This window comes from Onychomys torridus, chromosome 8, assembly GCF_903995425.1.
Source record: "Onychomys torridus chromosome 8, mOncTor1.1, whole genome shotgun sequence".
Classification (NCBI taxonomy): Eukaryota; Metazoa; Chordata; class Mammalia; order Rodentia; family Cricetidae; genus Onychomys; species Onychomys torridus.
In genome coordinates this window covers 55,464,792-55,490,005 of record NC_050450.1, presented here as the reverse complement: position 1 = coordinate 55,490,005, position 25,214 = coordinate 55,464,792, and the positions used below count along the sequence as shown (strand labels likewise).

Genomic DNA, 25,214 nt, shown 5'->3' with positions numbered 1-25,214 from the left:
AGGACCATGCTTCCTGAACAGCCTTCACAGACTCCAGTCTTTCCTAGCCTACTCATTCCTCCCCTGGCACCCTTACCAGAGTTGGCCAACTGTCTTCCTTGTGAACTCAGAGCACATTGATGCATACCCTAATCCTTCAGTACTATATGAGGACTATACATACCCTTCACTGTCAGGTTCTCCCTTCTTGTGTCTGGTTTCATCTGCTGCCTTTTGCTCATGATGTCTGTGGTAAAATGACTGTGGAATCTCATACTTGCTTTCTCTCACAGTGGCCATCTCCTTTCCCTTATTACCTGATAACTGGCTGCTTGTCTCTGAGGAAGGAGCTCACAGTCTCCTTTGAGAAGTCTCCCTGGACCCCTAGGTATCACTTTATATCCTTGCCATGCATTATCTTTAGTCTTTGGTCAGAGTACACCCTTCCACATCTGTCTGAAGTCTTTGTCCCCCACCCCCTCAACTGAGTTCCTCAAAGACAGGGATAATAATATTTCCTTGGTGACCATTTTAGTACCAGACATGTACTCAGTGCTCAGTAAAGTTAGTTGAGTGCTAGTCATGTCCCTGCTCATAGTAGGTACTCAACCAATGTTTAAGAAATAAATTGGTCCCCAAAGCATCATGAATCTTCTAATTAAAAGACAAATGAGCTTTTAGATTGCAAAATTATCTGCAGGTTTTATTTAGTTGATATACAGGATAGTGACAAAGAATGTCACATTTTGTGATTTCTTCTGTCACCTTTCAACAGAAGAATGAATTATTCTTCACTGATGACTTTGGTGTGAACCTCCCGGCTCTTCACCCGCAGCTTGTTGACCTGGGACTCGGCAATGTCAGCCCGCTCCTCGGCTTCCTCCAGCTCGTGCTGGATCTTGCGGAACTTGGCCAGGTTGACATTGGATTGTTCCTCCTGTGAATGGGAATGCATTGGAGAGAACAAGATTTGGCATTTTCTGCTTGCTAATTGCAATTAATTGTTGCTAAAAGAAGCTACAGGATTTGCTTCATAAGTGAGAAAGTAAAAGGTCCTGTCAATTGGTGGCATTCTTATTTGGAGGAAGAAGATCTCACGGATTTGACTACATGAATGAGTGTTCTTGCACCCTGCCCCCAGTCTCTTTCACTTGACTCTTTTCCCAGCAAACTGAGGATGCTACAGTGACTACACAGAGGCCAAAGAAACAGCAATCTGAGTTAATCTTGTTTCTGAAAAGCAAACTTTAAAGAGAAGATACAGTAGTGATATTGGAGACAGAGAGCCCCAAGGAAGAATTGAGAACTTTCAGAATGAGAAAGAATTTTTTTTTTTTTAAGTTCAGAGCTGGATTTAATCCTAATGTTAAGTAAGGCTTAGAATAATTCAGACCCTCATCTGCATAGTCCCTATGAATGCTGGGAACTTAGAGTGTTCTAGATAGTGAGTGCAGTGCAGTGGAGAAACATTTCTGTGTTGACTCATTTGAAACCTTACTTGATGCAGTCTCCGAGAAATGAACTAGAATGTCTAAAGCTCTAATACTTTTTAGCAAAATTTTTGTTTTCTAAATAAATACTCATTTTCCCACCTCAGTTTGGGCTCCTGGTTTGAACACTGCCTTAGGAGAAAACCCCTTGGATGTGAGGGACTTGGGAGCTTCCCAGAACCGGACATGGTTCTGGAGCATCCTTTTTCTAAGGAGATACTCACGGCTTCCTCAGCTTGTCTCTTGTAGGCTTTCACTTTTGTCTGCAGCTTGTCCACCAAGTCCTGCAGCCTGAGCACGTTCTTACGGTCCTCCTCGGTCTGAAAGACACAGCAAGCAGAGGGTGTCGTTAGCTGATGCTACCCTACTATATTTTCTCAAAGGCTGCAGGCCTTGTGGAGAAGGGCAGGCCAGTCACCTGGTAAGTTAGTTCCTTCACTCTCCTCTCGTGCTTGCGAAGACCCTTGACAGCTTCAATGTTGCGCTTCTGTTCATTTTCAACCTCATTTTCGAGCTCCCTCACCTGGAAGAGAAAAGCACTGTTAACAGTTTGCCTGAAACTCTTCACACTCACAGGCCCAGCTGAAAGAACACGGGGACACCCACCCTGGCCTCCAGTTTCTGGATCTGCTTCTTGCCGCCCTTCAGCGCCAGCTGCTCAGCCTCATCTAGACGGTGCTGCAGGTCCTTCACCGTCTGCTCCATGTTCTTCTTCATCCGCTCTAGATGGGCGCTGGTGTCCTGCTCCTTCTTCAGTTCCTCTGCCATCATGGCAGCCTGGTGAGTGATAAGACAGAGTTGGTTAAGGGCTGGCAAGGCCTGGCAGGATTCAGATTTGTCATCTCCATCTGCCCTCTGCTCACATCAGTGATGGCTTTCTTGGCCTTCTCTTCTGCATTGCGGGCTTCCTGGACGATGTCCTCCATCTCTCCCTGGATCTGGGAAATGTCTGTCTCCAGCTTCTTCTTGGTGTTGATGAGGCTGGTATTCTGTTGCAAATTAAAAAAAAAAATAAGAAAACTACATTTAATTACATTTATAGCTAGTCTATTAAGTCCTAAATTGTTGATAATTAAAAATGTTCAGAATAAAAATAAAATCAGAAGTTATTTCTAAGCTTGTGGCTTTTTCTACCTATATCCCTGATCATAAAACATAAATGATTCAATGTAAAATTTAATCTCTAGTGCCAAAGGTATTTACTTGTTATTCGCGGATGCTTGTAAACACAAAATAAAACCATCCTGCTTTAGAATGCTGTGTACCACACAGCTGATGAAAAATAGCTCATTAATTTTAGCTGTTCATCCATATTGGTTGGTTCTATGTTATAAGTTCATAAATAGCATCTTTATTAGAACAAACAATGGACCAAGAATGAATCCCCATGTTTTTGGAAAGTTAACAGTATTTGAAATAGTCAGTCAATTCTAGATATTCATAATTAGTAAGAAAAGTATTATATATTAATTGATTAAAAAATTACAATATTGATTTGAACATTTCCATAATTGGTGATTTTATATATTACAATGTACAAAATATTATGTTACATAGGTTTATTATTTAAAAAATAGAGGGCATGCAAATTAGCATAAGACAAAAAATAATACATGCTCCGTAACCAGAGACAACCATTAATAACACTTTTACTTATGCTTTTGAATGTTTCTTGTATACTTTTTTACAGAAAAAAAAGCTAGGGGATTCTTCACCTTAATTTGCTGTATTCTTTTCCTGTTTTGTGACTGTCTTTCTGAGGCAGTGAATGTTTCATATGATCATTGCAAGGCTGTACCACCATTTCCTTGACAAATGCAGCGTAGAACACAAGTGCTAACTAGCGCTAATGATGGCTCCATGGATTTGAACCGAAGAGCTCTTTATATATCCTGTGAGGTTAATTTTAGGTTCGCACATGATAATAAATATCATGATGACTTATTATTTTTACTTTTTTTTGCCTAATTATTTGCTGTGTAGAGTTTCAAAAGACAAGATGGCCACCAGTGTTGTATGCTTATCTCCTCATGGGTGGTCTTCTGTGCTTCTTTATATAAGTTTTAAACTCCAGATCCTTTCTCGTCCGCATCTACACCAGCCCACAAATGGACTTGCAAACTGTCTATGTCTCGGTACATACTTAGATCCTTCCGTGCATTTCCCAAAACCCTGAGAAGGTTTCCCTGCCTACATTACATGTACATCTTGTGAACATCCCCTCAGGCTGCCCTTAGCTTCAGGGAGTGCCTTTGATAAGCCTGGTCCTGAACCTCACCTGAGTGTGCAGGAGCTGCACACGCTCACTGGCATCCAGGAGCTCTTGCTCTGCCACTCTCCTGCTCCTCTCTGTCTGTTCCAAGGATGCCCGCAGCTCCTCGATCTCAGCCTGCATCAGGTTCGCTCTGCGCTCAACCATGGCCAGCTGCTCTTTAAGGTCATCCTGGCCTCGGAGAGCATCATCCAAATGCAGCTGAGTGTCCTGCAAGAAATTGGAGAAACTCTTACTTGTGTCCCAGTGAATGTGGACTCAAATTGACCATCAGGCTCACACCTGAATCTTACGAACTCAGAGTCTAATTAAACAGGAACATCTACAAGTGCCGGTATGGATATAGTCCTGGAACCCTGGTGCAATCCATCAACGTAAAAGCACATAATGTTTTATTTCAGATCCCAAATCATAAAAAGACAATCATGGATAAATCTGTGAAACTCTGTGTCAGGAATCCTTAAAAATCAGCTAACCTGAGTACGTTATTTTACATATTTAGGAAGGGAAATCCAGGATCTGGATTTGGTGGGTCATGCCTACAGTCTTCGCACTTGGAAGGCTGAACTCTTTCAGCACTCTTTCTCCACATAGTCACCACTCATTTTGTCTGAGATGACAAAGCAAAGTCTCTCTTGGACCTTTCAGATGAAACTTAGCTCTCTTTCAAGACACATTAAAAAAAAAAATCTTGCTACCACATTCCTTTGACGATTCTATAATTTTCCTAAAATCCTGAGACTTGAGCTCTACAGTAACACGCACCTTCAGCATTCCTTGTGTGTTCCGGAGGTTCCTGATTGCCTCCGCAGCCTGGCGGTTGGCATGGTTCAGCTGGATTTCCATCTCGTTGAGGTCTCCCTCCATCTTCTTCTTAATCCTGAGGGCATCATTCCTGCTCCTGATCTCCGCGTCCAGGGTACTCTGCATGGACTCCACGACTCTGAGGTGGTTTCTCTTCAGCTGATCTATCTCTTCATCTTTTTCAGCAATTTTGCGGTCAATCTCAGATTTCACCTGATTCAACTCAAGCTGGATGCGTAGAATTTTGCCCTCTTCATGTTCAAGAGATGCCTTAATAAAAGCGACATTTTGGTGACCTTACTATGGCATTTAGCCCTCCTCCCCAAACTTTCACACATCTCAGCTTAGATCATTGATTCTACATTTGCAAGACAGATATGTCAGGTTTTTCCTCAATGGCATGCATTGTCCCCCTAAAGCTTACAAAACGGTAGACCTCAGTTGCCATTCTCTTTTTGTTTTGTTTATAATGGACAGCTGCACAAACAACATGTGTACCTCTGCTTCCTCTAGGGATGCCTGCAATTCACTCTTTTCCTGATCAATTTGTTTCTTTATTTTCTCCAGTTCATGGATATGCTTCCCTCCCTCTGCGATCTGCTCAGTCAGGTCAGAAATCTCCTCTGTGGAAAAAGAGATGAGAGGAAGTGGTTGGGATGGTGGCAACATGGGAGGGTCCAGTCAGGGCTGAGTAGGATTAGAAAAGTTGAGACTCACGCTGCAGATTCTTGTTTTCTCTCTTCAGAGTCTCGAGTTGATCCAGAGACTCCTCATAGGCGTTCTTGACCTTGAACAGCTCGGTGCTGAGAGAACGGGACTCCTTCTGGGAGGCTTCAAGCTCAGCCTGAGTTTCCTCATATTTCTGTTTCCATTCTGCTAGAACCTGGAAGGACATCATTAGTTAAACTCTGAACCCGGGTATAACGCCTCTTTCCCCCAAGAGGGACACTTTATGGATCATGTGGGCTACCTTGTCAAAGTTCCTTTGCTTCTTATCAAGTGCCGCGCAGGCAGCGTTAGACCTCTCCACGTCAATCATGAGGTCCTCCACTTCATTCTGGAGCCGCTGCTTCGTCTTTTCAAGAGAAGCACATTTGGAATTCACAGCTTCCACGTGCTCCTCTGCATCTTGCAGACGCTGAGCCAGCTTCTTCCTGAGGAGTTGGTCAGTGTGAGTGACCAAGAGAAGAATCAGTTACCACAATGAACTCTGCCTAGCCGCTGATTAGGAAAGTCTATTTTCCCCTGAGATCTTTTATTTCTGTATGCCCACAGGTTTTCCCAGAATTACTTCTTAGAGCCCATTTTATCTCTTTCTGAGTTCTGATTTCCCTGGTGAGTTCCTCTTCATTTCAAATGTTATCAAACATATCTACAAAACCAGAGAGAAGGAGGAAAGGGGAGGGCTCTGAAGCTGAGTTAACCCAGACAACTCAGTAGAGGATACATTTCCTCAAGAATGTTACAATTGAATGGGATCCTAGACATTGTTCAGATGGTCCTCTTAACTGTATAGATATGGAAATTGTGAAATTATTTGATCATTCATTGTGGCATGAATAGTCTTTCCTAGTTTTCCTTCTTTTTGTTTTCTTTCTGTTTAACTCATTGAAACCCATACTTGGCCTCCTCTAGCTCCTCTGTGCGCTGGATAGCATCCGTCTCATATTTGGTCCTCCACTGGGCCACTTCACTGTTGGCCTTGGACATGGCCCTCTGCAGCTCGGCCTTAGCTTCCTGCTCCTCCTCATACTGTTCCCGAAGCAGGTCACAGTCATGGCGGGCTGACTGCAGGGCGTGAGCCAGTGCATTCTTGGCCTATGTAACCCAAAATTATATGGTGTGAATTTGTGTTCTGATCACTGATAGTCTCTCTGTGAAGTTCAGTAGTGTGTCAGGTTGCCCAGTTCCGTGAATGAAAGTATCAGCTGAGGATTCTCACCTTTGATTCCTCTTCTAGCTGCCTCTTCAGTTCCTCAATCTGTTGTGTAAATGCTTGTTTGCCTCGGGAGAGCTGAGACACCATAGCATCTTTCTCATCCAGCTGTCGGGAAAACTCACCTGAGAGAGAAAACATGAATGATTGAATTCTTTTGTCTCAGCAAAGAGTGCAGTGGAACAACAGCATTGGACCCTCCTATCTCACATAACGCAAACAATGTCTCCAGCGTGGGAGTGCACTGCTTTCTTTGGTATTTTAGGATTGAGGTAACAAAACTCTTCTAAACCCAAAAGATTAATCTCCCCCTGCCCTCAGGGATAGCTTAGCATCATTGCTTTGTAACCATCATATACTCTAAAGGTGAAGGAGCAAGAAATCATAAATGTGCACATGCTGGACAAAGTGTGACCCATGCTTCTTCCATGCTTGGTTGTTCCAAAGGTAGTGATGCTCACAGACTGACCTGACTCTGTGTGCAAGCGTGCCTTCTGGGTTGACAGCTCATTGATCAGGCGCTGCTGTTCCTCTTCCTTCGTTTTCACTTCGCTCAGCTGATCCTCCAGGGTGCGGCACATCTTCTCAAGGTTCCCCTGAGGTGGGAAGTAGAAAATAAGACAGGATAACACATTTCTACTCAGAAGGCTGAGATTTAAAGGTCGGTAACTATGTATGACAGGCACAGAGTATTATTTATGTTGCTGTCAAAGCCTCGCACAGTGCTTGGGAAGCAGTGGAGGAGCATAGGTGACTGATTGAATGAATATGGAATTCTTCTCTTCTCTTTGGGGAAACATGAGCATCATTTATGGCCCATATCATGGAGGGGGGACTCTTCCTTGTCATTGCATTACTACTGTGGTGGCCATAGCAACGAAGTTTAAGGGGGTTTTAAAAAATAAGATGTATAAACTTGAGGGATTCTATTCAATACAGTGATGTCAATCAGAAAATCTCAGATGGCATGCAGTGTGACTAGCTAGAGTCACATACAGTATATAGTCACATTCAAGTATTTCAGATAAAGATAAGAAGTTAGGAAAGACCTTGGCTTTGGAGACAGTCTCCATGTTACTGGCGAGGTCATCGATCTCCATCTTCAGCTCGCTCTTCTCCTTCTCCAGCTTCTGCTTGACACGCTGCAGGTTGTCAATCTGCTCCCCAAGTTCAGCAACACTGTCAGCATGCTTCTTCCGAAGAGCAGCTGCTGTGGCCTCGTGCTGCAGGGTGGCCTCCTCCAGGTCCCTGCGCATCTTCTGGAACTCAGCCTCTCTCTTCTTGTTCATCTCGATCTGGGCTGAAGTGGCTCCACCAGCTTCTTCCAGCCTCTCACTGATCTCCTCCAGTTCCCGGGAGAGGTCAGAGCGCTGCTTCTCTGCTTTAGCTCTGGAGGCCCTCTCTGCCTCGATTTCCTCCTCCAGCTCTTCAATGCGGGCCTGGGGGTGGTGGAAAGTACAGACTCAGCTTCTTGGGTCAGTCATTTTTTTTCCTGATGAGTTAGACTGATGGAAGCCATTTACTTACTTGCAACTCCTTGATTTTCTTCTGCAGCTGCATGCCAAGGGCCTGCTCATCTTCAATCTTGCTCTGCAGATTGCTCATTTCAAACTCTTTCCTAGTTTAACAGCAACACATTATTAGCTTATGGTCAATTCTTCCCACAGCCCCATCTATGTATAATTGAACTTTTTCATACTGGTGGCCTTAAAGAAAGAGAGCAGTACATGTTTTACAAGCCACAATGTGCCATTCTAATTAAATAAGAAAATCAAAGTTGTCATTGTTTATTTTATCCCAAGTGTCATGAGGTAATAATTGGGAAACACTAACACGTGTTTCATCTGCACTGACACAGTGAGAAGCCAGAGGTGAATTCCATCACACTTACTTTTTGAGTTTCTCATCAAGTTGCTGTTTATCATTTTCTATGTCCATTGTGGATTCTTGGGCCAATTTTAGGTCTCCCTCCAGTTTCCTCTTGGCTCTTTCTAAGTCCATCCGAAGCTTCTTTTCCTGTTCCAGTGATCCTTCAAGCTAAATTATAATGGATTTTGTTTAGTTTCTCAAGCGTTGAACCATACGCTGTTAGCCAGAAACTCAAGAAAAAAACTTATAAGAGAACAGAAGTATGAAGTCTCAAAGCCTGACTTTCAAGGCTCATGGACAACACCAATAGCTTCATTTCATCATTGTTTATTTCATTCCTTCTAAAGAAGAAGATGTTTTTCATACTCACATCATCCACTTGCTGTTCAAGCTTGGTTTTGGCTTTGGTCAGGGTGTTGACTTTGTCCTCTTCTGCCTGCAGGTCATCCAGGGTCTGCTGGTGGGCCTCTTGGAGGGCCTTCTTCTCCTTGGTCAGCTTGGCGATATTTTCATCCAGGCCTGCCATCTCCTCTGTGAGGTTTTTCACCTTTAGATTTGAACAGAAGGTAGGAAGGCTGATGAAAACATGCCATCTTGACAACGATGCATGACAATGCAGGGTCTTAGGACAACATCATCCTGACAGCAGTCAGAAACCAATGTAGGCCATGTGGCTGAATATGATGGAAAATCAAGGTGAACGCAAAAAGATGTCATGATTGTGACTTTTTCCTTTCACCTTCAGTAATTTTTAAGATTTAAGGTTCAGCACTAAATGAACACTTGTAAATGCTTTAAAGTGAATAATAATTGTACCTTGTTCTCTGTAGCATGCTTCTCCTTCTCAACCTTGGCCAGTGTCAGCTCAAGGTCGTCAATGTCTTTCTTCAGCTCTGAACACTCATCCTCCAGCTTCCTCTTCTTGGCCGTCAGCTCAGCGTTGATCTCCTCCTCATCCTCAGCTCTCTCAGTTAGCTCTTTGATTTTGGCTTCAAGCTGGATTTTCGTTTTGATCAGCTGGTCACACCTTTCCTCAGCATCTGCCAAGCCATCTGCTTCCTAAGGGGAGGAATAGTGCATTTTCATTTGTATGGGCTCTATCTTCAAACCCACACTCATGTGTTAAAAGTTGGGAATGGATGACTCCCAGTTGGTCAATGGATAGACCATTAAATTGCCAACTTTTAAAGAATTAAATGGACAAAATGCAAATATCTTTATCTTTGATCAAGTAGAGTAACACATTCTCTCTAAATATCCATGTGTGGAAGAAAAAATCAGGAAAAGATAGCTTTGTTGCAAAAATATATGATCTACTAGCCCTCAGTCCCTTGGAAAAGTAATTTACTAATTCTTGGGTTCAGTTTTTTTTTCCACATTCATTTAAGGCCTTAAATTAGCCTTTTTCTGCTCTGATAAAAACAATGTACTTTTTTAGTTAAATTTCAACAATATTTATGAAAGAGAATATTCTAATATAAGAGGGTGCTCCATACAGAAAGGAAAATGCCTAGAGATATTTTCATGACTTTATTCACTAGTGACCAGACTGTGTAGAAAGCACATATGAACATAAGCATCATGAATGTGTGTGTAGGATACACATATGAACACAAGCTTATTGTGTGTGTGTGTGTGTGTGTGTGTGTGTGTGTGTGTGTGTGTGTGTGTAGGATGCACATATGAACTTAGGCATCATGGATGTGTGTGTGGTGGTATGCACATATAAACATAAGCATCATAGATGTGCCTGTGTAGGATGCACACATGAACATAAACATCATGGGTGTGGCTTTGCAGTTGTTGTTTCTTTGGGTCTGAATCTTAGTGTTTTTGAAAGGCAGGAAACCTGCATATATACAGCAGATTCTTGCATACACATCGTTTACTCTGAAGCCTGGAATTCCGGTCACATCCTGAATAGGTAATATGAAAGGGCTCTGTGCAATGCATGGCACTTACAGCTTGAACCTGGAGCTGCAGGTCATTTTTTTCTTGCATCAGAGCCACCATCTTTTCTTCTAGCTCTTTCCTTTTCGCCTCTGACTTAGCCAGATCCTCCTTGGCCTTCTCAAAATCCTCCTTCATGTTGGCCATCTCCTTCTCTGTCTCTGCACTCTTCAGGAGAGGCTTGATCTTGAAATACAGCTTCATCCAGGGCCAGTGCTTCACATTCATGAAGGCACGGACATTGTACTGGATGCAGAAGATGGACTCTCTGTGGAAGGAGAGAAACAGATACAAATGGGCAAAAAGTGGGTGTAAAGTGACCATCACAAATGCGCTGAGTTCAGTGACGACAGTGGCGGAAAAGGCAAACATGCTCACCTCCTCTCCATCATCTTCTTGAACTCCACCCTCATCAAATACCCTCTGCACATGGCTTGAGTGCGGGTGATGAGCTGAGCCAACTTGTCATCTCGCATCTCCTCTAGAGTTCCCAACAGGCCAGCTTTAAAGAAAACCTTGGCAGAGGACAGTTAGATTTGTTATTTCCACTCACGCGGAAACTCTAAAAGTGCTAAATTTATGTCAGCAATTTGGACTTGATGGTACCTTAGTGTGACCAAATTTGTACTGGGTGTGGTCGATGTCAATAGAACCCAGAAGCTTCTCAGAGGCCTTCTTGCTGTCAATGAATTGACCTTCTGGGATAGCACTTGCATTCAGAACTTTGTATCTGTCAAAGTGAAAAGCATATTTAAAACATGATTTTTCTTCACCAGGAAATAAGCAGTAGCTACTATTGAAAAGATTAATCAATCAAATAATGGCAAACCAAATGGCATTTAAAATTTAACACTGCTCTATAGAAAACATTGGAAGATGTGGGACAAACCTCTGCTTGAAGTCTGCATAGAGGATCCTGCTGGGGAATCCCTTCCGGCAGATGCGGATGCCTTCCAGCACCCCGTTACACCTGAGCTGGTGCAGGACCAGTTCGTGCTCCATGGCACCTGGAAAGGGGAACACATCTTACAGCCATCTAAAGAGAAGCCACACTGAGGTTGCTCTGTGCATGAGAAATATCTTACCAGGAGTCTTAGTTTCATTGGGAATGAGGCAGCGGACAAAGTGGGGGTGGGTGCTCTTCAAGTTAGTCATCAGCTTATTTAAATTCTCCTATAAAACCGCATGGAGAGATTTAGAATAACTTGTAGCTGTATATTTCCTCTATCACATTCTAACGAGCTGTCTCAAGTCATGATGACAAAGAGAAATCCTAGGTCTGGAAGGTGGATTTCTAGAACATTCCTGATCATACAAAAGTAGTCAATTTCAGTTTGTTTTTCTCAAATCATGCCAATCATAAAAGTTTTGTCTTGAGACTTTGAACATATGGAATTGATGTCATTGAACATGGGTGGGTGCTTTTTAAAGAGGGCTTGATTTTATGTAAAATCTCTCTTCTACCAGATCATGTGTATTTGAAGCTTGGGGAAATACCTCATTTATAATAATAGGCTTTGCTGTAAAAGAGATATGGTATGCCTTGTTTTTGTTAAGATTTTCCTGAAGTATTTTTCAGATTTTTAAAAAACACAATACTACTTTTTCCACATTTACCATAAGCATCCTTTAAAACCTCTCATTAAGAACAGTTTAATTATCTTCTGCATGTAAGATTATATATACTGTACCCTGAAGAGAGCTGACACCGTCTGGAAAGATGAACCCTTCTTCTTACCACCTTTCTTTCCACCACCGCCACCCTCTGAAAAACAGAAAGGAAAAAGGGAGATTACTAGCTGCAGCCTTTGAGTCTTCTTATGTGCACCAGCGTCACGATGGACACGTTTCCTCAAGAGCCTGTGGTACTCCTTCCCTTTCTTCCATCCATAGCTCATCTATCTCAATTCTAGATGAAGATACAGTAGTCACTGCATGGTTATAGATACCCATGAGGAGCAAAGAATTGTGCAGAAGTTGGAAGATATGGGTAGGTGATAGGACTCCCTGACTCCATCCAGATCAGCAGTGTCTGCTTTCTGCAGGTTCCACCAAGAAGACAGAAGAGTAAGGTCCTGCCAGTGCACACATCCCCTAGAACAGGTAGAGTTGGATGCTTGATTCTAGGAAGTTGAGCTTGGCTCATCAGCAAGGACTCGTAATATCTATTTTTTCTATGTTCCCGTGTTGTTACTTGTACATCTGTACTTCAGATACTTAGGAAGGAAATACAATCTCATTCAGTTACCCTAGTGCTGTGGCCCTGGTAAAGGGTTTTCTTATCTCCAAGACTCTTGATGGAAGCAGTATTATTGATGTGGAAAAGTGGCTGGTACAATCATCAGCATATCACTGAACCTTCTAAATTTACTTTCTCATTGATAAACAAGGCTGTGGACCAAACAATTCCTGATGCTTGTGTACCACAATTGTTAATACATTTTCTTTCATTTCATTCACATTAGTCTGAAGTCTCACAGTAGATTTTGCAACACTTATATCAGTACTTTTCAATTTTCTAATACTTTGACCCTTTAATACAGTTCTTCATGTTTTGTTGACTCCCCACGATAAAATAATTTTCATTGCTACTTCATAGGCAAAAATTTTCTACTTTTATGAATTGTAATGTAAATATATATATACTGTGATGGTCTTAAGTGACCCATGTGAAATGTTCATTTGAGCCCTCCACCCAAGGGGTCGCAACCCACAGGGTGAGAACTACTGATCTATATTGACTCTGACAGATGGTACATTTCTATAGTGTGATGCTTAGAACAAATTGATACTATCAAAAATTACCTGCTTCAGCAGCCTGTCCCCCAGAAAATAGGAAAGCCAGAGTCTTTAAGCCAGATTTCTGGTACAGCCCCACCACGGTCTCATTCAGGGGGTCCTTGTTCTTGTCCAGCCAGCCAATAATGTTGTAGTCCACAGTGCCTGCATAGTGCACCAGTGAGAAGTGGGCTTCAGCCTTGCCTTTGGCGGGCTTGGGCTTCTGGAAGTTGTTGGACTTTCCAAGATGCTGTTCATAGAGCTTGTTCTTGAAGGAAGTGTCTGTTGCCTTGGGGAACATGCACTCCTCTTCCAGGATGGAGAAGATGCCCATTGGCTAAGTATTAAAAAGGGAGAAGATAGCGATGAGTCCTTTAGAAAACTGTGCCCAAGTAGTTTGTGTGATTAGTGAAAACCTGAAAAGAAGGCATTTCAAAAGAAGAACTTGGAAGTATGTATTAAGCAGATGAGAGCCTACGTTAGTACTCCCCTCTTCTAACAAAATATGACAGTCATCATCTGGAGACTGCAGGGTATGCCGCTGAAAGACTTAGTTTAAAAGTTCATCTGTACCATCTGGCAAATGTTGTGTTCAGTGAGTAAAATTAAATCCTAAAATTACCATCTCAAAGCTCAATTTTTATCCTATGGCTGTATATACTCATATATGCTCTGAATACTTCTTTCTCGAAGTATAGCATCCTTCACCATAACTCTAGACATGGAAAAGAGGTGAAAAGGAGAGACTATATTCCAATGACCAAAAATGAAACTTCATCAAGAGGAAAGTGCATCTCCTGTTGTCTCATGAAAACTCTTTATACTTTCAGCCCTGCTTCTCCCACCCCCCTCATCTCTATGGAGTTAAGCATTGGCAATCCATTGGTTTTTCTCAAGAAGCAGTTTGACTTTTCTGAGACAAATTTGATATGAAAGATTGAAAGCAAATTCAGCATTGGTGATTATACAAATTCACAAATTCCTGCTCAAAAGTCATTCTGATAGAAGTTGAAATATTAGTGAAGGAAATAAATACTTATTCTAGGGACTATATAGTTTTGATAAGTAGTGGAACTATTACATCACCAAAATAACGTATTTTCTTAAGTTGTACATCCTAGTTTTTTTTCTGTTCTTTTTTCATATTTTTATGAATTTTGATCTGAGTATTTCAAATTTTCCCACCTGGCAATTGCATTTTATTTCTACTTTATCATTGCTTCAAGAGATTTCACATAGGTTCTTTCTTTCTTTTTTTTTAGGTTTTTTTGAGACAGGGTTTCTCTGTGTAGCTTTGCACCTTTCCTGGAACTCACTCTGTAGCCTCAGACTCATAGCAATCTACCTGCTTCTGGCTCCTGAGTGCTGAGGTTAAGGGCGTTCACCACCACTGCCTAGCTCTATGTTTTTTCTTGGTACCATGACAAGATCCAAGTGTGTGTTTGTGTGTGTGTGTGTGTGTGTGTGTGTGTGTGTGTGTGTGTGAGAGAGAGAGAGAGAGAGAGAGAGAGAGAGAGACAGAGAGAGAGAGAGAGAGAGAGAGAGACAGAGAGACAGAGAGACAGAGAGAATATGCACATGCTTGTATATGTTTGGAGGCCTGTGGAGGCCAGAAAAGGATGTAGGATCCCTTGGTGGTGGGGTTACAGGTGTTTGTGAGCCACTGGATGTGGGTGCTGGAATCAAAACTCCAGACTTTGTGATAAAGCAACACACGCTCTTAACCACTGAGCCATCTCTCCAGTCACAAGATCCCAACAGTTTTGAATGTTTAAATTGCTTAATGATTTCTATCTAAATATGATACATCTGTTGCTCTAACCTAATTAGATTGATTTCCTTAATTACTAATTTCCTTAATTACTAAGGGGGAATTCAGAGTTCATTCCCAGGGTAAAGTCAAATAGAAGCTTAGGTATTTACTTGGTAGTAATCATGAAAGGAATGAATTGATGAATTCAACAATTAACTGTCCAACCTTAAGCATCTTACTTTGCACTGTCTTGTTATACAGTACACAAGGGAGGATACATATGCAATGTACCATGCCAAGATTAATTGACTATTCAAAGGACTAGATGTACTTCATCCCTTTCTTCCATGCCAATGAAATCACATAGGAATAAAATTGAGGAAGAAAGAAGCCCATGGTACATGCCTTTAATCCTAGCACTCAGAAGACAGATGGAGGAGGAGAATCTCTCAGTTCAAGATTGGCCTAAATTTACATAGTGAGTTCCAAAGCCAGCAAGGGTTACATTGTGATACCATATGTCTTTAAAAAACTGAGAAAGCATAAAATTATAAGAGTTGAAAATGTGAATCGGCTGGGCAGTGATGGCGCATGCCTTTAATCCCAACACTCAGGAGGCAGAGGCAGGCAGATGTTTGTGAGTTAGATACCAGCCTGGTCTACAGACAGAGTTCTAGAACAGCCAGGGGTACACAGAGAAACCCTGTATTGAAAAAACGAGAGAGAGAGAGAGAGAGAGAGAGAGAGAGAGAGAGAGAGAGAGAGAGAGAGGCTCTTTGTGTTTTTTATGTGTATTTTGTGTTATAGCTATTTTCTAGAAACTGCTTTACTTTATTTCTTAGTAACAGATCACCTATGATATACCTGAGAACTCATCAGAGCACACAGGCATGTCATGAGATGTCACTGATTACTCTTTGAGAACTGGGGTTGTAAGTAAACATGGGAAGAGAGACAAGTTGTTTCTGTTTCAAAGTTTGAAAAGTCACACACACCTTCTCAATGAGCTCGATGCAGGCAGCCAGGTCCATCCCAAAGTCAATGAACTCCCAATCAATGCCTTCCTTCTTGTACTCCTCCTGCTCCAGCACGAACATGTGGTGGTTGAAAAACTGTTGCAGTTTCTCATTGGTGAAGTTGATACACAGCTGCTCCAAGGTATTGAACTATGAGAAGAAATAAACATAAGAAATTGGTCACAAATTCTGCATTTGTATCTATAACACAGCTAATACATTTTCTTCAAATTTTGAGACATTTTGGGTTATTATATTGTAGATTTATACCTTCAGATCATCTCTTAAAGGGTGTTATAATTCTAAATCAAGAGTTAAGGCCTCAAATATTTTCCAAGGAACTATATGAAATCTTACATATTGGGCAAAATGCTGTTAAATAGGAGATCTTTGAAATAGTAATTGAGGGTGACCTAAGCATGCATTTCTATCCTCATGTGCTTGAATCCAAGATCAGTTTTGAACAAGCTTTCACGACCATCCTTTGAGACTCTAGTCCTGAAAATGTAGCATTCTCTCTTTTCCTATTCACACCCTTGACTTGTGTTCAGATCCCTCCAATGATCCACTTCAGCAGACATTTGTACTTTTTGTCAATCATATTTTGTATTTTGGGAAAAGTATTTCCAGGTCTCCAACAAGATCAGTCAAGTGACTGCCAATGTGTGTTTGCTAATCAGTTCATTACTCACATCAAAAATCTCAAAGCCAGCGATGTCCAAGACCCCAATGAAGTACTGCCTGGGCTGCTTGGTGTCCAGCTGCTGGTTGATGCGGGTGACCATCCACAGGAACATCTTCTCATATATGGCCTTGGCCAAGGCACCCACAGAGTTGTACACCTTCAGGAAAAGTGTTGGCTTAGTTGTTTGAGTTGGATACAGTGATGATCTTTTGAGTCTTCAAGTGAATCAGGGGGCTGAAATCACACTTACCTGCTGCACCGTCTGGCCTTTGGTGACATACTCATTGCCAACCTTGACCCTGGGGTAGCAGAGGGCTTTGAGCAGGTCAGCAGAGTTCAGACTTGTCAGATAGGCGGCCTTGTCGGCAACTGCGAGAAAGAAGCAAAACAGTGGAACCGGCGGTGACTTACACAATTTCATTGCAAATGATGCTGCTGGTGGCAATGGTTTACACAAACAGGTACAAATGTTGAGAATTCTGTCCACTTGTTTGTGTTTGAAAAGCACCGCCACTCTTCACACTCACTTTAATTGTTCTTAGAATGATAAGTTGGAGCTTGGCGGAGACCATGCTGTGTGTGGTACTTAAAATACAGCAAAAGTACACCACAGATAATAATTTGAGAAACCCTAACCCAGTGGTAGAAAGGAAATTCTTAATTATTCACCAGAATAAAATGTGCTTTCATCAAGAAGCAAGTATTTTCTTATAAAATGTGATTGAAGAATGAAGAGAGGTGAAGATGTAGTGCAGTGCAGGACAAGGCCCTGGGTTCAGTCCCAGCACCATAACACACACACACACACACACACACACACACACACACACACACACACACACACACACACACCATGAGTAAAACAGAACCGTGGAATGGGCAGAAATAATAAAGCTTCTGTAAATTTTCTCAATTATGTAAAATATCAATGTATCAACGTGTTATCTCCTCTCCCTGAAGCGTCTATCTTTCATTGGAAAGACAACACAAATAGGTCCCTGCTTCTGCAAAGGCTTATGTCAACAGTGTCATCAGGTGGAAGGTGACAACAAGGGTGGTACCTTCGGTGCCATCCGGCTCAGCTTGCTCTTCCCTTTGCTTTTGCTTGAATTTCATATTCCCATAATGCATCACAGCGCCTGTGAGCTTGTAAATGGCCACCTTTTCATCTGCACTGAATCCCAGGATGTCCACAGCAGTCTGTTGAAAGAATTGAATCAGCAACAACTATCACAGCGGCCAGCTTCCTCCGGACACTAGGGCCTGGCTCCCTGCTTCCCAACCATACTCTGCCATATATCTGACTAATGTTTTGATGGCTTAGAAGTTGGGTTCTTCCCCTCTGATCCACACAGACACATCATTTGAGTAGTATGGGCACTAAGGACAGCATGTGAGTTATCCACACATTTTCTTGTCTCTAGTCTCCCAGATAATTTCTTCCCCCCCCACCCCACGTCGCTCTATCTTAATGTACAGCCTCAGCCTGCCCTCCCACCTCAGTTGACATGGACAGTCCAGTGGGAAGAGTTATGAGAAGAGCAATGGCTCCCACTTTTCTCTGATATCAGGTCACAGCTTGGCTGGCCTTGGGGTGCCTGGGCATGAACTTTACTGACCATTCACTAGTCATTCAGGGAAGAGACATTTATGAATATAAATTTCTTATTTTGTTGAAATGCTTTCTGCACCACCACCCCCCATTGGATTTTGTTTTTTTTCTTAGTTACCCATGCTAAACATTGATGTGGCAAGCATCAGTGTAGACACATGAAAGTGTGTCTTTCCTAAGACTTCCTCCTTTCTTCTGGTCCTAGCTCACTGAGGCTACCCAGTCCTGGAACTACATATTCTTAATAAGGTCCTCGAGTGAGGTTGCTACATTTTTAAAAACCTTCCAGACTAGACAATGGGATATGTCTAAATTCCATGTTGTTTTTGGAAATATGAGCATAACAATATGTTACAGTGAATAAAATCTATATCTATAAGATAAAGGCATACACATAGATTATTAACTTTCTCTAAGAAAAAAGTATTTTTTAAGGACTCTTCAACTCTGTCTTGGTGGGATTGAGTTATCAGTGTTGAAAATATTAAAGTTAACAATAATTAAAGATTATGCAGAAATCTAAATTTATGTATTTATATATCAAATTTATGTGTAAAGAAAACAAGCTCAAAACATGATAATCTTTAAAGAAAAGAGGCAGAGAAGGGAAAAGTCCATAGTTTCAAAACTACACTTGAAAGTTCACAGAATATCCAAAGAGTGGTTTATGAGGTAGACAACTCATTTTTCCTAATGATTAATAATGGCAGGGCTATCCCGTTAGTCTGTAGGCATTTATTCAAAACAAAGTTTGCCTTTATACCTAACCATAAAGAACTTGAAAATTTCATGTTCTGTTATAAAAAGTGGCAAACTATCATAGCTTTTCTAAGAATCCTGGGTACAGGGGCTGTCATAAAGTAAAAAAGAAATCATAAAGGGGTTCAAGTATTGAGGAAAAAGTGACCAACACCATAAAGAGTAACAAAGATCCAGTTCAGTGAGGGATGCCAGGTACCTAACATTGCAGATATTTGAAATGTAAACACATGTGTAGGATGGCATTTCAATATTCTGTGATTTTTTTTTCCAAGTGTAAGAAAGCCTGAAAAATATCATTGTCTGGCCCACTCTCTGTGCTAGTCCATTCTGCTCTGATGTGAAGAGAGTGTTGTATGCTGAAAAAGTCTTTGCTAGCTCATGGCTCTTCCCTATTACTTACATCTGTGGCCATCAGCTCTTCCTGGTCATCAATGCTGGGCACTGTGATTTCACCCTGACTGACATAAGTGAAGTCATACGGGTTGGTGGTGATCAGAAGCATCTCTGGACACATGGGAAAGAGCAGGCAGAGTTACTTTGGTCATCCCCACACTTCAGAGGGACATCATAGGCAGGATGTTGTCTTTCTTGGTGGAAACAAGTCAAGATGCTCCTTACCAATAAGCTCTGGTTTCTTATTGGACATGATTTGATAGAAGATGTGGTAACTTCTTTCAGCCTTGAGCTGGAAGGTGACTCGAGACTTCTCTAGCAGATCTGGAAAGGCATATCAAGTACATTTTTTAAATGAAAAGGCCAAAGGTAGAAAATTAAGCTTTGAAATTCACATAACAGAAATAAGAGCAAGGTTTTTCCAATATGTGTGCCCCCAAAGAAAAGATGCTCAGTCACCAGTGTTTATTAACTCACAGGTTTCAATATCTGCAGAAGCCAGTTTGCCTGTGGCACCGAAATGGATCCGGATGAATTTACCCTTAAAAAGGCAAAGGAGGGTTGATTAAAAGCTGGAAACCATTTCATTAACTATGGACCGAATAAGTGGAAAATATATTAACACAGTGTATATGGAAGTGTGAGATGGTTCTCACATGAACAGGGTGACCAAGAGACTTACGAAGCGGGAGGAGTTGTCGTTCCTCACGGTCTTGGCATTGCCAAAGGCCTCCAGCAGGGGGTTGGCGCTGATGATTTGATCTTCAAGGGTCCCCTTAAGACAAATGGAAAAGTAAGATAAAGCTTGGATTATCTGAGTTGTACATACTAAAACAATTTCCTATCTGTCCTTCTCTTTCCCTTGGTCACATCCTGTAGCTAGGCAAGGCCTTAGAAAGAGGAAGGGAACCCACATGGGTGAGTGGGACATGCCTGTGACATGGCTTGATTTCGGTGCCTCTCAAGGCCCCACTTTCGCTTCCAAGAAATGGCTGTGGGAACTCAGGCCTAGAACTTGCTAACATATCACCTTGTTCATCTCCTCCTCACAAAGCCCTTCTGAGGTTTAGGGCGTCTGGTTGCTATGGTTTTGTCACACTTGGAAAAGCCTGGTTTCCCCCATCCTCCCTCAGATGGTAATGCCCACCTGCATTTTGCCAGAAGTCGCCTCCTCCTTTTTCTTGTCCCCAGTGACTGCAATTGTTGCAAAGTACTGGATGACACGCTTCGTGTTCACAGTCTTCCCGGCCCCGGATTCTCCGCTATGAGGACCAAATGAGAAATCAGAATATAAAACAGGAGGCACTGCCCTAGCAATCAAAATTCAGCAGAAAGAAGGCATGGTATCTACATACGTAATCAGGATGGACTGGTTCTCACGATCTGTGAAGAGAAACCACAGACAACGCAAATAAACAAAAGCTCAGACACTACTAAATTTGTGCTCTTCTTTTCACAAGTCCTAAGAACTAAGTGTAAAAGATGTGCTAATTATCACACTTGTGTTGTGCTGGTGTTATCACTCATGTGAAGGATTATGGATTATGGAATGCACACGTTTGCTCTTTCACCAATGAGAATCAGCCAAGAAGTGGGTGGCTTCACAGTTTCATGTCTCCTTCCTTCACCTGGTTCATAGTTCAAAATCATTTCATGTTGTGAATGTTCAGGCTGCGTTTCCTCTAGTGCTTGTGAAATTTCAAAGCTAACTTTTTTAATGAGATGATACAGTAGGTATAATTAAGACATAGATTTGATACCTAGCTTTGATTAGCTTTGAACTGGAATTAGCATCAACAATTTTAGATTTCTAGCATAGATAAATGAGCAAATTTCCCTATGCTTTTGGAATTGGTGCATCATAGTCTAAATCAAATTTTCCACTTTTATCATTGTGATTATCACATGTATGCAAAATGTTTCATTCTCAAGGTGCTGGCCATATGTTGCCTCAGCTATGACTCTTCAAGTGTTTTCTAGAACTTGTAGAGGCTGTGATTATGGATACACTCACCCGTCAGCATGAACTGGTAGGCGTTGTCAGAGATGGAGAAGATGTGGGGCGGGGCCTCCTGGCGCTTTTTGCCTCGGTAGGCCGCCACCACCTCAGGGTTGTACACCGGCAGCCACTTGTAGGGATTGACGGTGACGCAGAAGAGGCCCGAGTAGGTCTGTGGACAAAGACAAAGTTGCTCAATTAGCAATCACCTCATTACTCCAGCTAAGAAACAATGCTGGGTGAGCAAGGGGAGCGTAACTAAGAAAGTGCTGGTCCTCAGAAGGTTTCATTCATTGGCTGTTTCCCTCTGCTGGCCCATGCTGCACCAACACGCTGGATAGCCAGCTAATGCAGTTCACCAGAGAGCTCTCTCTGCACATGCATCTTCAAAGACACCATAATTTACAGTGCTGACATACTGAGGCATTTCAACAGCAGAAAGTACACGTATTTGATGACACGACAGGGGCCACTCACGTAGATCATCCAGGCTGCATAACGCTCTTTGAGGTTGTACAGCACAGCGGGCTCATGCAGGTGGGTCATCATGGCCATGTCCTCGATCTTGTCGTACTTGGGAGGGTTCATGGAGAAGACTTGATCTTCCTTGACTGTGACAGTCTGTTAAGAGTGGAAGAATCCAGTTAATACCAACTTAGAAGCAGAAAACGATCGTCTGTACTTCCCCACCTTTCCTCTCTCAGTTTGACTCACAGCTCCACCTTCGGTCTTGGCTGTCACCTTCCCCCCTTCCCTGCTCTGCACCGTGGCTTTCACATAGGACTCCTTGGGATCCACCACAAACACGGATGACTTGGCATCAAAAGGCTTGTTCTGAGCCTCGATTCTCTCCTTTTCAGACTTTCGGAGGTAAGGAGCAGCCTCCCCGAAAACAGCCATCTCGGCGTCGGAACTCATGGCTGCGGGCTATTGGTGGCAGCTCAGGGCCAGGTGCACCTAGGGGAAGAAATGGACATGAAAGACAACCCTGGCCCATAGGTTTCACTTTAACAGGCTTTGTTTACTCACTCTCTTCCTCCTGTGGACTGTGCCGGGGAGCTAATTGAAGACAAGGGGACCTAATAGCCCTGTGTGGGCAGTTTAATTTTCATGACATTTAGTTAAGCTTTTGTTCTTTCTTCTCTATTGTAAACCACAGTCAAGAGATGTGGAGAGATGGGTACCCATCCAACTGCATTTGTCAGGCTACAAGAGTGTTCAGAATCTTTGTTTCTGTGCTTTTTGGGTTTTGTTTGTTTGGCTTTTTTTTTTTTTTTACCCCATTTCCTTTCCCTACCCCCCTGTTCCATTTGTTTGTTGGACATTGTGGTGATATGAAGAAATGGAAAATACTTTTTCTAACCTTATCATGTTAATGAATCAATTTTTAAAAACCCACATATTGCTGAGTGTGGTGGCATACACCTTTAACCCCAGCACTTGGGAGGCAGAGGCAGGCCAAGCTCTTGACACCAGCCTGGTCTACATAATTCCAGGAAAGCCAGAGCTACATAATAGATTCTGTCTTAAAAAATTTTTTTAGCTATTGTCCTCTATCATAAACTATTAAAACTAAGTGTAAAAATTATTGTTTGTATATAAGAAGAAAATCTAAATTCAGGTTGAATATATAATACATACAAACTCCTAGTTAACGGACAACTACTAGGTAAGTAAAGGAAAAAAATAAACATGATGGCTATTAATATAATATTAGCACAAGGAAAGCTGTAAATAACAACAGATTATCTTGTTCCTGGTCAAAATCAAGTCCCTTCTGTCAGTTTTTAACTCTGCATCAGTTGTCACCCTTATCCAAGCAAAAATAACTCCAAAGGATTACTTGAGAAAAACAGGCACCTGGGTTTTAATAAGAATCCCTGGTGGTCACATATTAGTCTGCGCTTCCCTGGGTTTTCACTGGTTTCAGCATCCCAGCTTGGCTCTTACTGTGTTAGGCTTATGACATCTCTCTCTTTCTCCTACCTCCTCTTTTCGAAAACGTCACATTTCTAATTTCTCTCTTGAGACTAACAGCCAGTATGAAGTTTCAAGCCAAAACTAACTGACATTTTTTTTTTTTTAATCAACTGACAATTCCTGGTCAAATACAATTTCTTGTCTGGCCAGAGTAAAAGCCTCTGTGGAGTGGAGGAGGGGATGGTACAGAGAACAGTATGTTGGTTGCTTGTCAATGATGACAAGAACAAGCTTAGCCTTTTGTAGACTTTCCAGAAAGAGTCTTGGTCTCTTGTTATCACAGTGATCTTCTCAATCTGGAGTTAGATATGAAACCTGCCACCTGTTGTAGCTTACTTAGAATCAGTAAAAGGCTTATGGTGAGACATGGAAGCTAAGACATGTTTCCAAGGGACAGATATTGAAACATTGGATGTTAGTATTTGTCTCTTCAAATGCTATTTTATGACATTGTTTTTGCGTTTTTCCATGAAACACTTTAAAATCAGCTACACTCTGTACCTTAACAGTTGCTGCTAGGCAGCAGATCCTGAAAGGACATCATCTCTCTACTCCTGTCTCAGTGGTCCCCTTCACCTTTGTCACAGCCTTCAAGGAGCCTCTGATTTGGTGTGTGGTGCTGGGATCTGTCCACACAGAAGTAATTGCCTCCAGTGTCAACCAGTGACATTTATTTCCTTGGAAGCAATCTATCCTCTACCTTTTTTTCTAAATTGTTATTACCTATTATGTTAAATATAAACTCATTTAAATCAATTCTTTAATACATAGTAGGTTTTCTTTAGTCTATATGTTCTTCCCATGATTCTTAATCACACCTCTGCACTTGCATACGATGGGGGACCCACTGAGTGCTTTGATTTGGTGGAAGAGTCCTTGGCAACCATGGCAACCACAGGCTTAGGTTCTAGATAGCAAGAGCCAGGGGGTGTTAGCAGCTGCCTGGAATCTGTCCTTCTGGTTTCACTGATGAGGAAACTAAGGTTCAGCAAGGTAAAGGGTCATCTAGGATCACCAAGGTGGTAAGTGACAGGGGAGAGCTATGAGCTCGGCCATCTAAATCCAGGTCTAGTGTTAATTCTCTTGCGACACATGTGTTTGAAGACACAGAAAAGCTAGTAGTCTTGACCCCGGGAGCTGGAGTCAGTGAAAAGCCTGCATTGGCATCTGGAAATTTTGACTTCTGGAACAGTACTTTTGTATTTTACCATGTAGCCTCTTTTATTGGTTAAACTGTACGGCAGGTCACATTCAATATTCATGAGGGTTGCCTTCTTAATGAAGTTCCAACAAAATGTAAAAAAGAAATTGCATAAAATTCTGTTTGAGTAAAGGCTTGAAAAGTCAAAGTTTTATGAGAAGCTGTTTTGAAAGACCAGTTGCTCCTATGCCCAATAATAAACTAGAAAATAAATAGTCACTCATTAAAATGTAACACTAGAGAGAGCCCTTTGTTCTTTGGAGGGTAATAATAAATTTCTCTTACCTCTTGTGTTACCAGATGAAGAAGGAGGCAAGCTTGAGGCAGTCAAGTACTGTTGAAAGAAAAAACAGAGATGCTTGGCATTTTCTTTTCTTTCTTTCTTTTTTTTCCATTTAATCACAAATACTAGAACTATACTGTATGCAATGTCTTTCTCAGGGATGTTGACAGTAAAGCTTGGGAAGGAATAGCAATCTCCCTTCAATGGAAACCCACTCACATCAGAGGTGCACAGCTAGCCATGTGTTCTGCCACACATACATACCTTTAAAGATTTGAGGAAGGACAGGACAGAGGCACCCCAGCTCCACTTTTATAGAGACCGTTCTGCAAACACAGCAGCCACCTCAGCTGTCCTAGCTGGGGACCTACTTGGCAAAACCATTTTTGGCAATCTCTTTGCACAATATTCACTGACTGTGGCTGTGAATGGATATAATTAGAAATATTTCT

The 25,214-nt window shown here is 42.0% G+C and overlaps 1 protein-coding gene across 3 annotated transcripts; it reads right to left on the bottom strand.

The window, feature by feature from the left end:
- Window positions 1-657: 657 nt before the first annotated feature.
- LOC118589163 (myosin-4) lies at window positions 658-25,048 on the bottom strand. Of its 3 annotated transcripts, XM_036196183.1 has the most exons (40): window positions 25,027-25,048; window positions 24,765-24,813; window positions 22,013-22,255; window positions 21,776-21,919; window positions 21,314-21,470; window positions 20,655-20,682; window positions 20,447-20,561; window positions 19,982-20,074; window positions 19,777-19,840; window positions 19,525-19,623; window positions 19,307-19,410; window positions 17,594-17,732; window positions 16,783-16,901; window positions 16,540-16,689; window positions 15,827-15,997; window positions 13,106-13,415; window positions 11,992-12,065; window positions 11,386-11,473; window positions 11,190-11,307; window positions 10,907-11,030; window positions 10,679-10,815; window positions 10,313-10,568; window positions 9,167-9,409; window positions 8,721-8,897; window positions 8,373-8,518; window positions 8,009-8,099; window positions 7,531-7,920; window positions 6,951-7,077; window positions 6,488-6,606; window positions 6,167-6,363; window positions 5,516-5,699; window positions 5,263-5,428; window positions 5,044-5,168; window positions 4,507-4,815; window positions 3,748-3,951; window positions 2,333-2,458; window positions 2,076-2,246; window positions 1,888-1,992; window positions 1,694-1,789; window positions 658-916 (listed from the first exon to the last, which is right to left on the bottom strand). In XM_036196183.1, the coding sequence occupies exons 3-40, from the start codon at window positions 22,214-22,216 to the stop codon at window positions 764-766; spliced, it is 5,823 nt and encodes a 1,940-aa protein (XP_036052076.1). In that variant the 5' UTR covers window positions 22,217-22,255; window positions 24,765-24,813; window positions 25,027-25,048; the 3' UTR covers window positions 658-763. The 3 variants fall into 3 exon arrangements, with proteins under 3 accessions (XP_036052076.1, XP_036052077.1, XP_036052078.1); XM_036196184.1 differs by lacking the exons at window positions 24,765-24,813; window positions 25,027-25,048 and adding an exon at window positions 12,654-12,661 and having other exon boundaries at window positions 764-916; window positions 11,992-12,063; window positions 22,013-22,216; XM_036196185.1 differs by lacking the exons at window positions 24,765-24,813; window positions 25,027-25,048 and having other exon boundaries at window positions 764-916; window positions 11,992-12,063; window positions 13,110-13,415; ... (1 more) ...; window positions 20,454-20,561; window positions 22,013-22,216.
- Window positions 25,049-25,214: the final 166 nt, after the last annotated feature.

Bases quoted from the DNA above. Each gene is read 5' to 3' on its own strand.
- LOC118589163 (XM_036196184.1), bottom strand. From the start codon at position 22,216: ATGAGTTCCGACGCCGAGATGGCTGTTTTCGGGGAGGCTGCTCCTTAC. The intron at 19,624-19,776 runs GTGAGTTAATAA...ATGCCTTTCCAG, and splicing joins TTCTGCAGATATTGAAACCT to ATCTGCTAGAGAAGTCTCGA. The intron at 1,790-1,887 runs GTGACTGGCCTG...TGTGTCTTTCAG, and splicing joins TGAAGGAACTAACTTACCAG to ACCGAGGAGGACCGTAAGAA.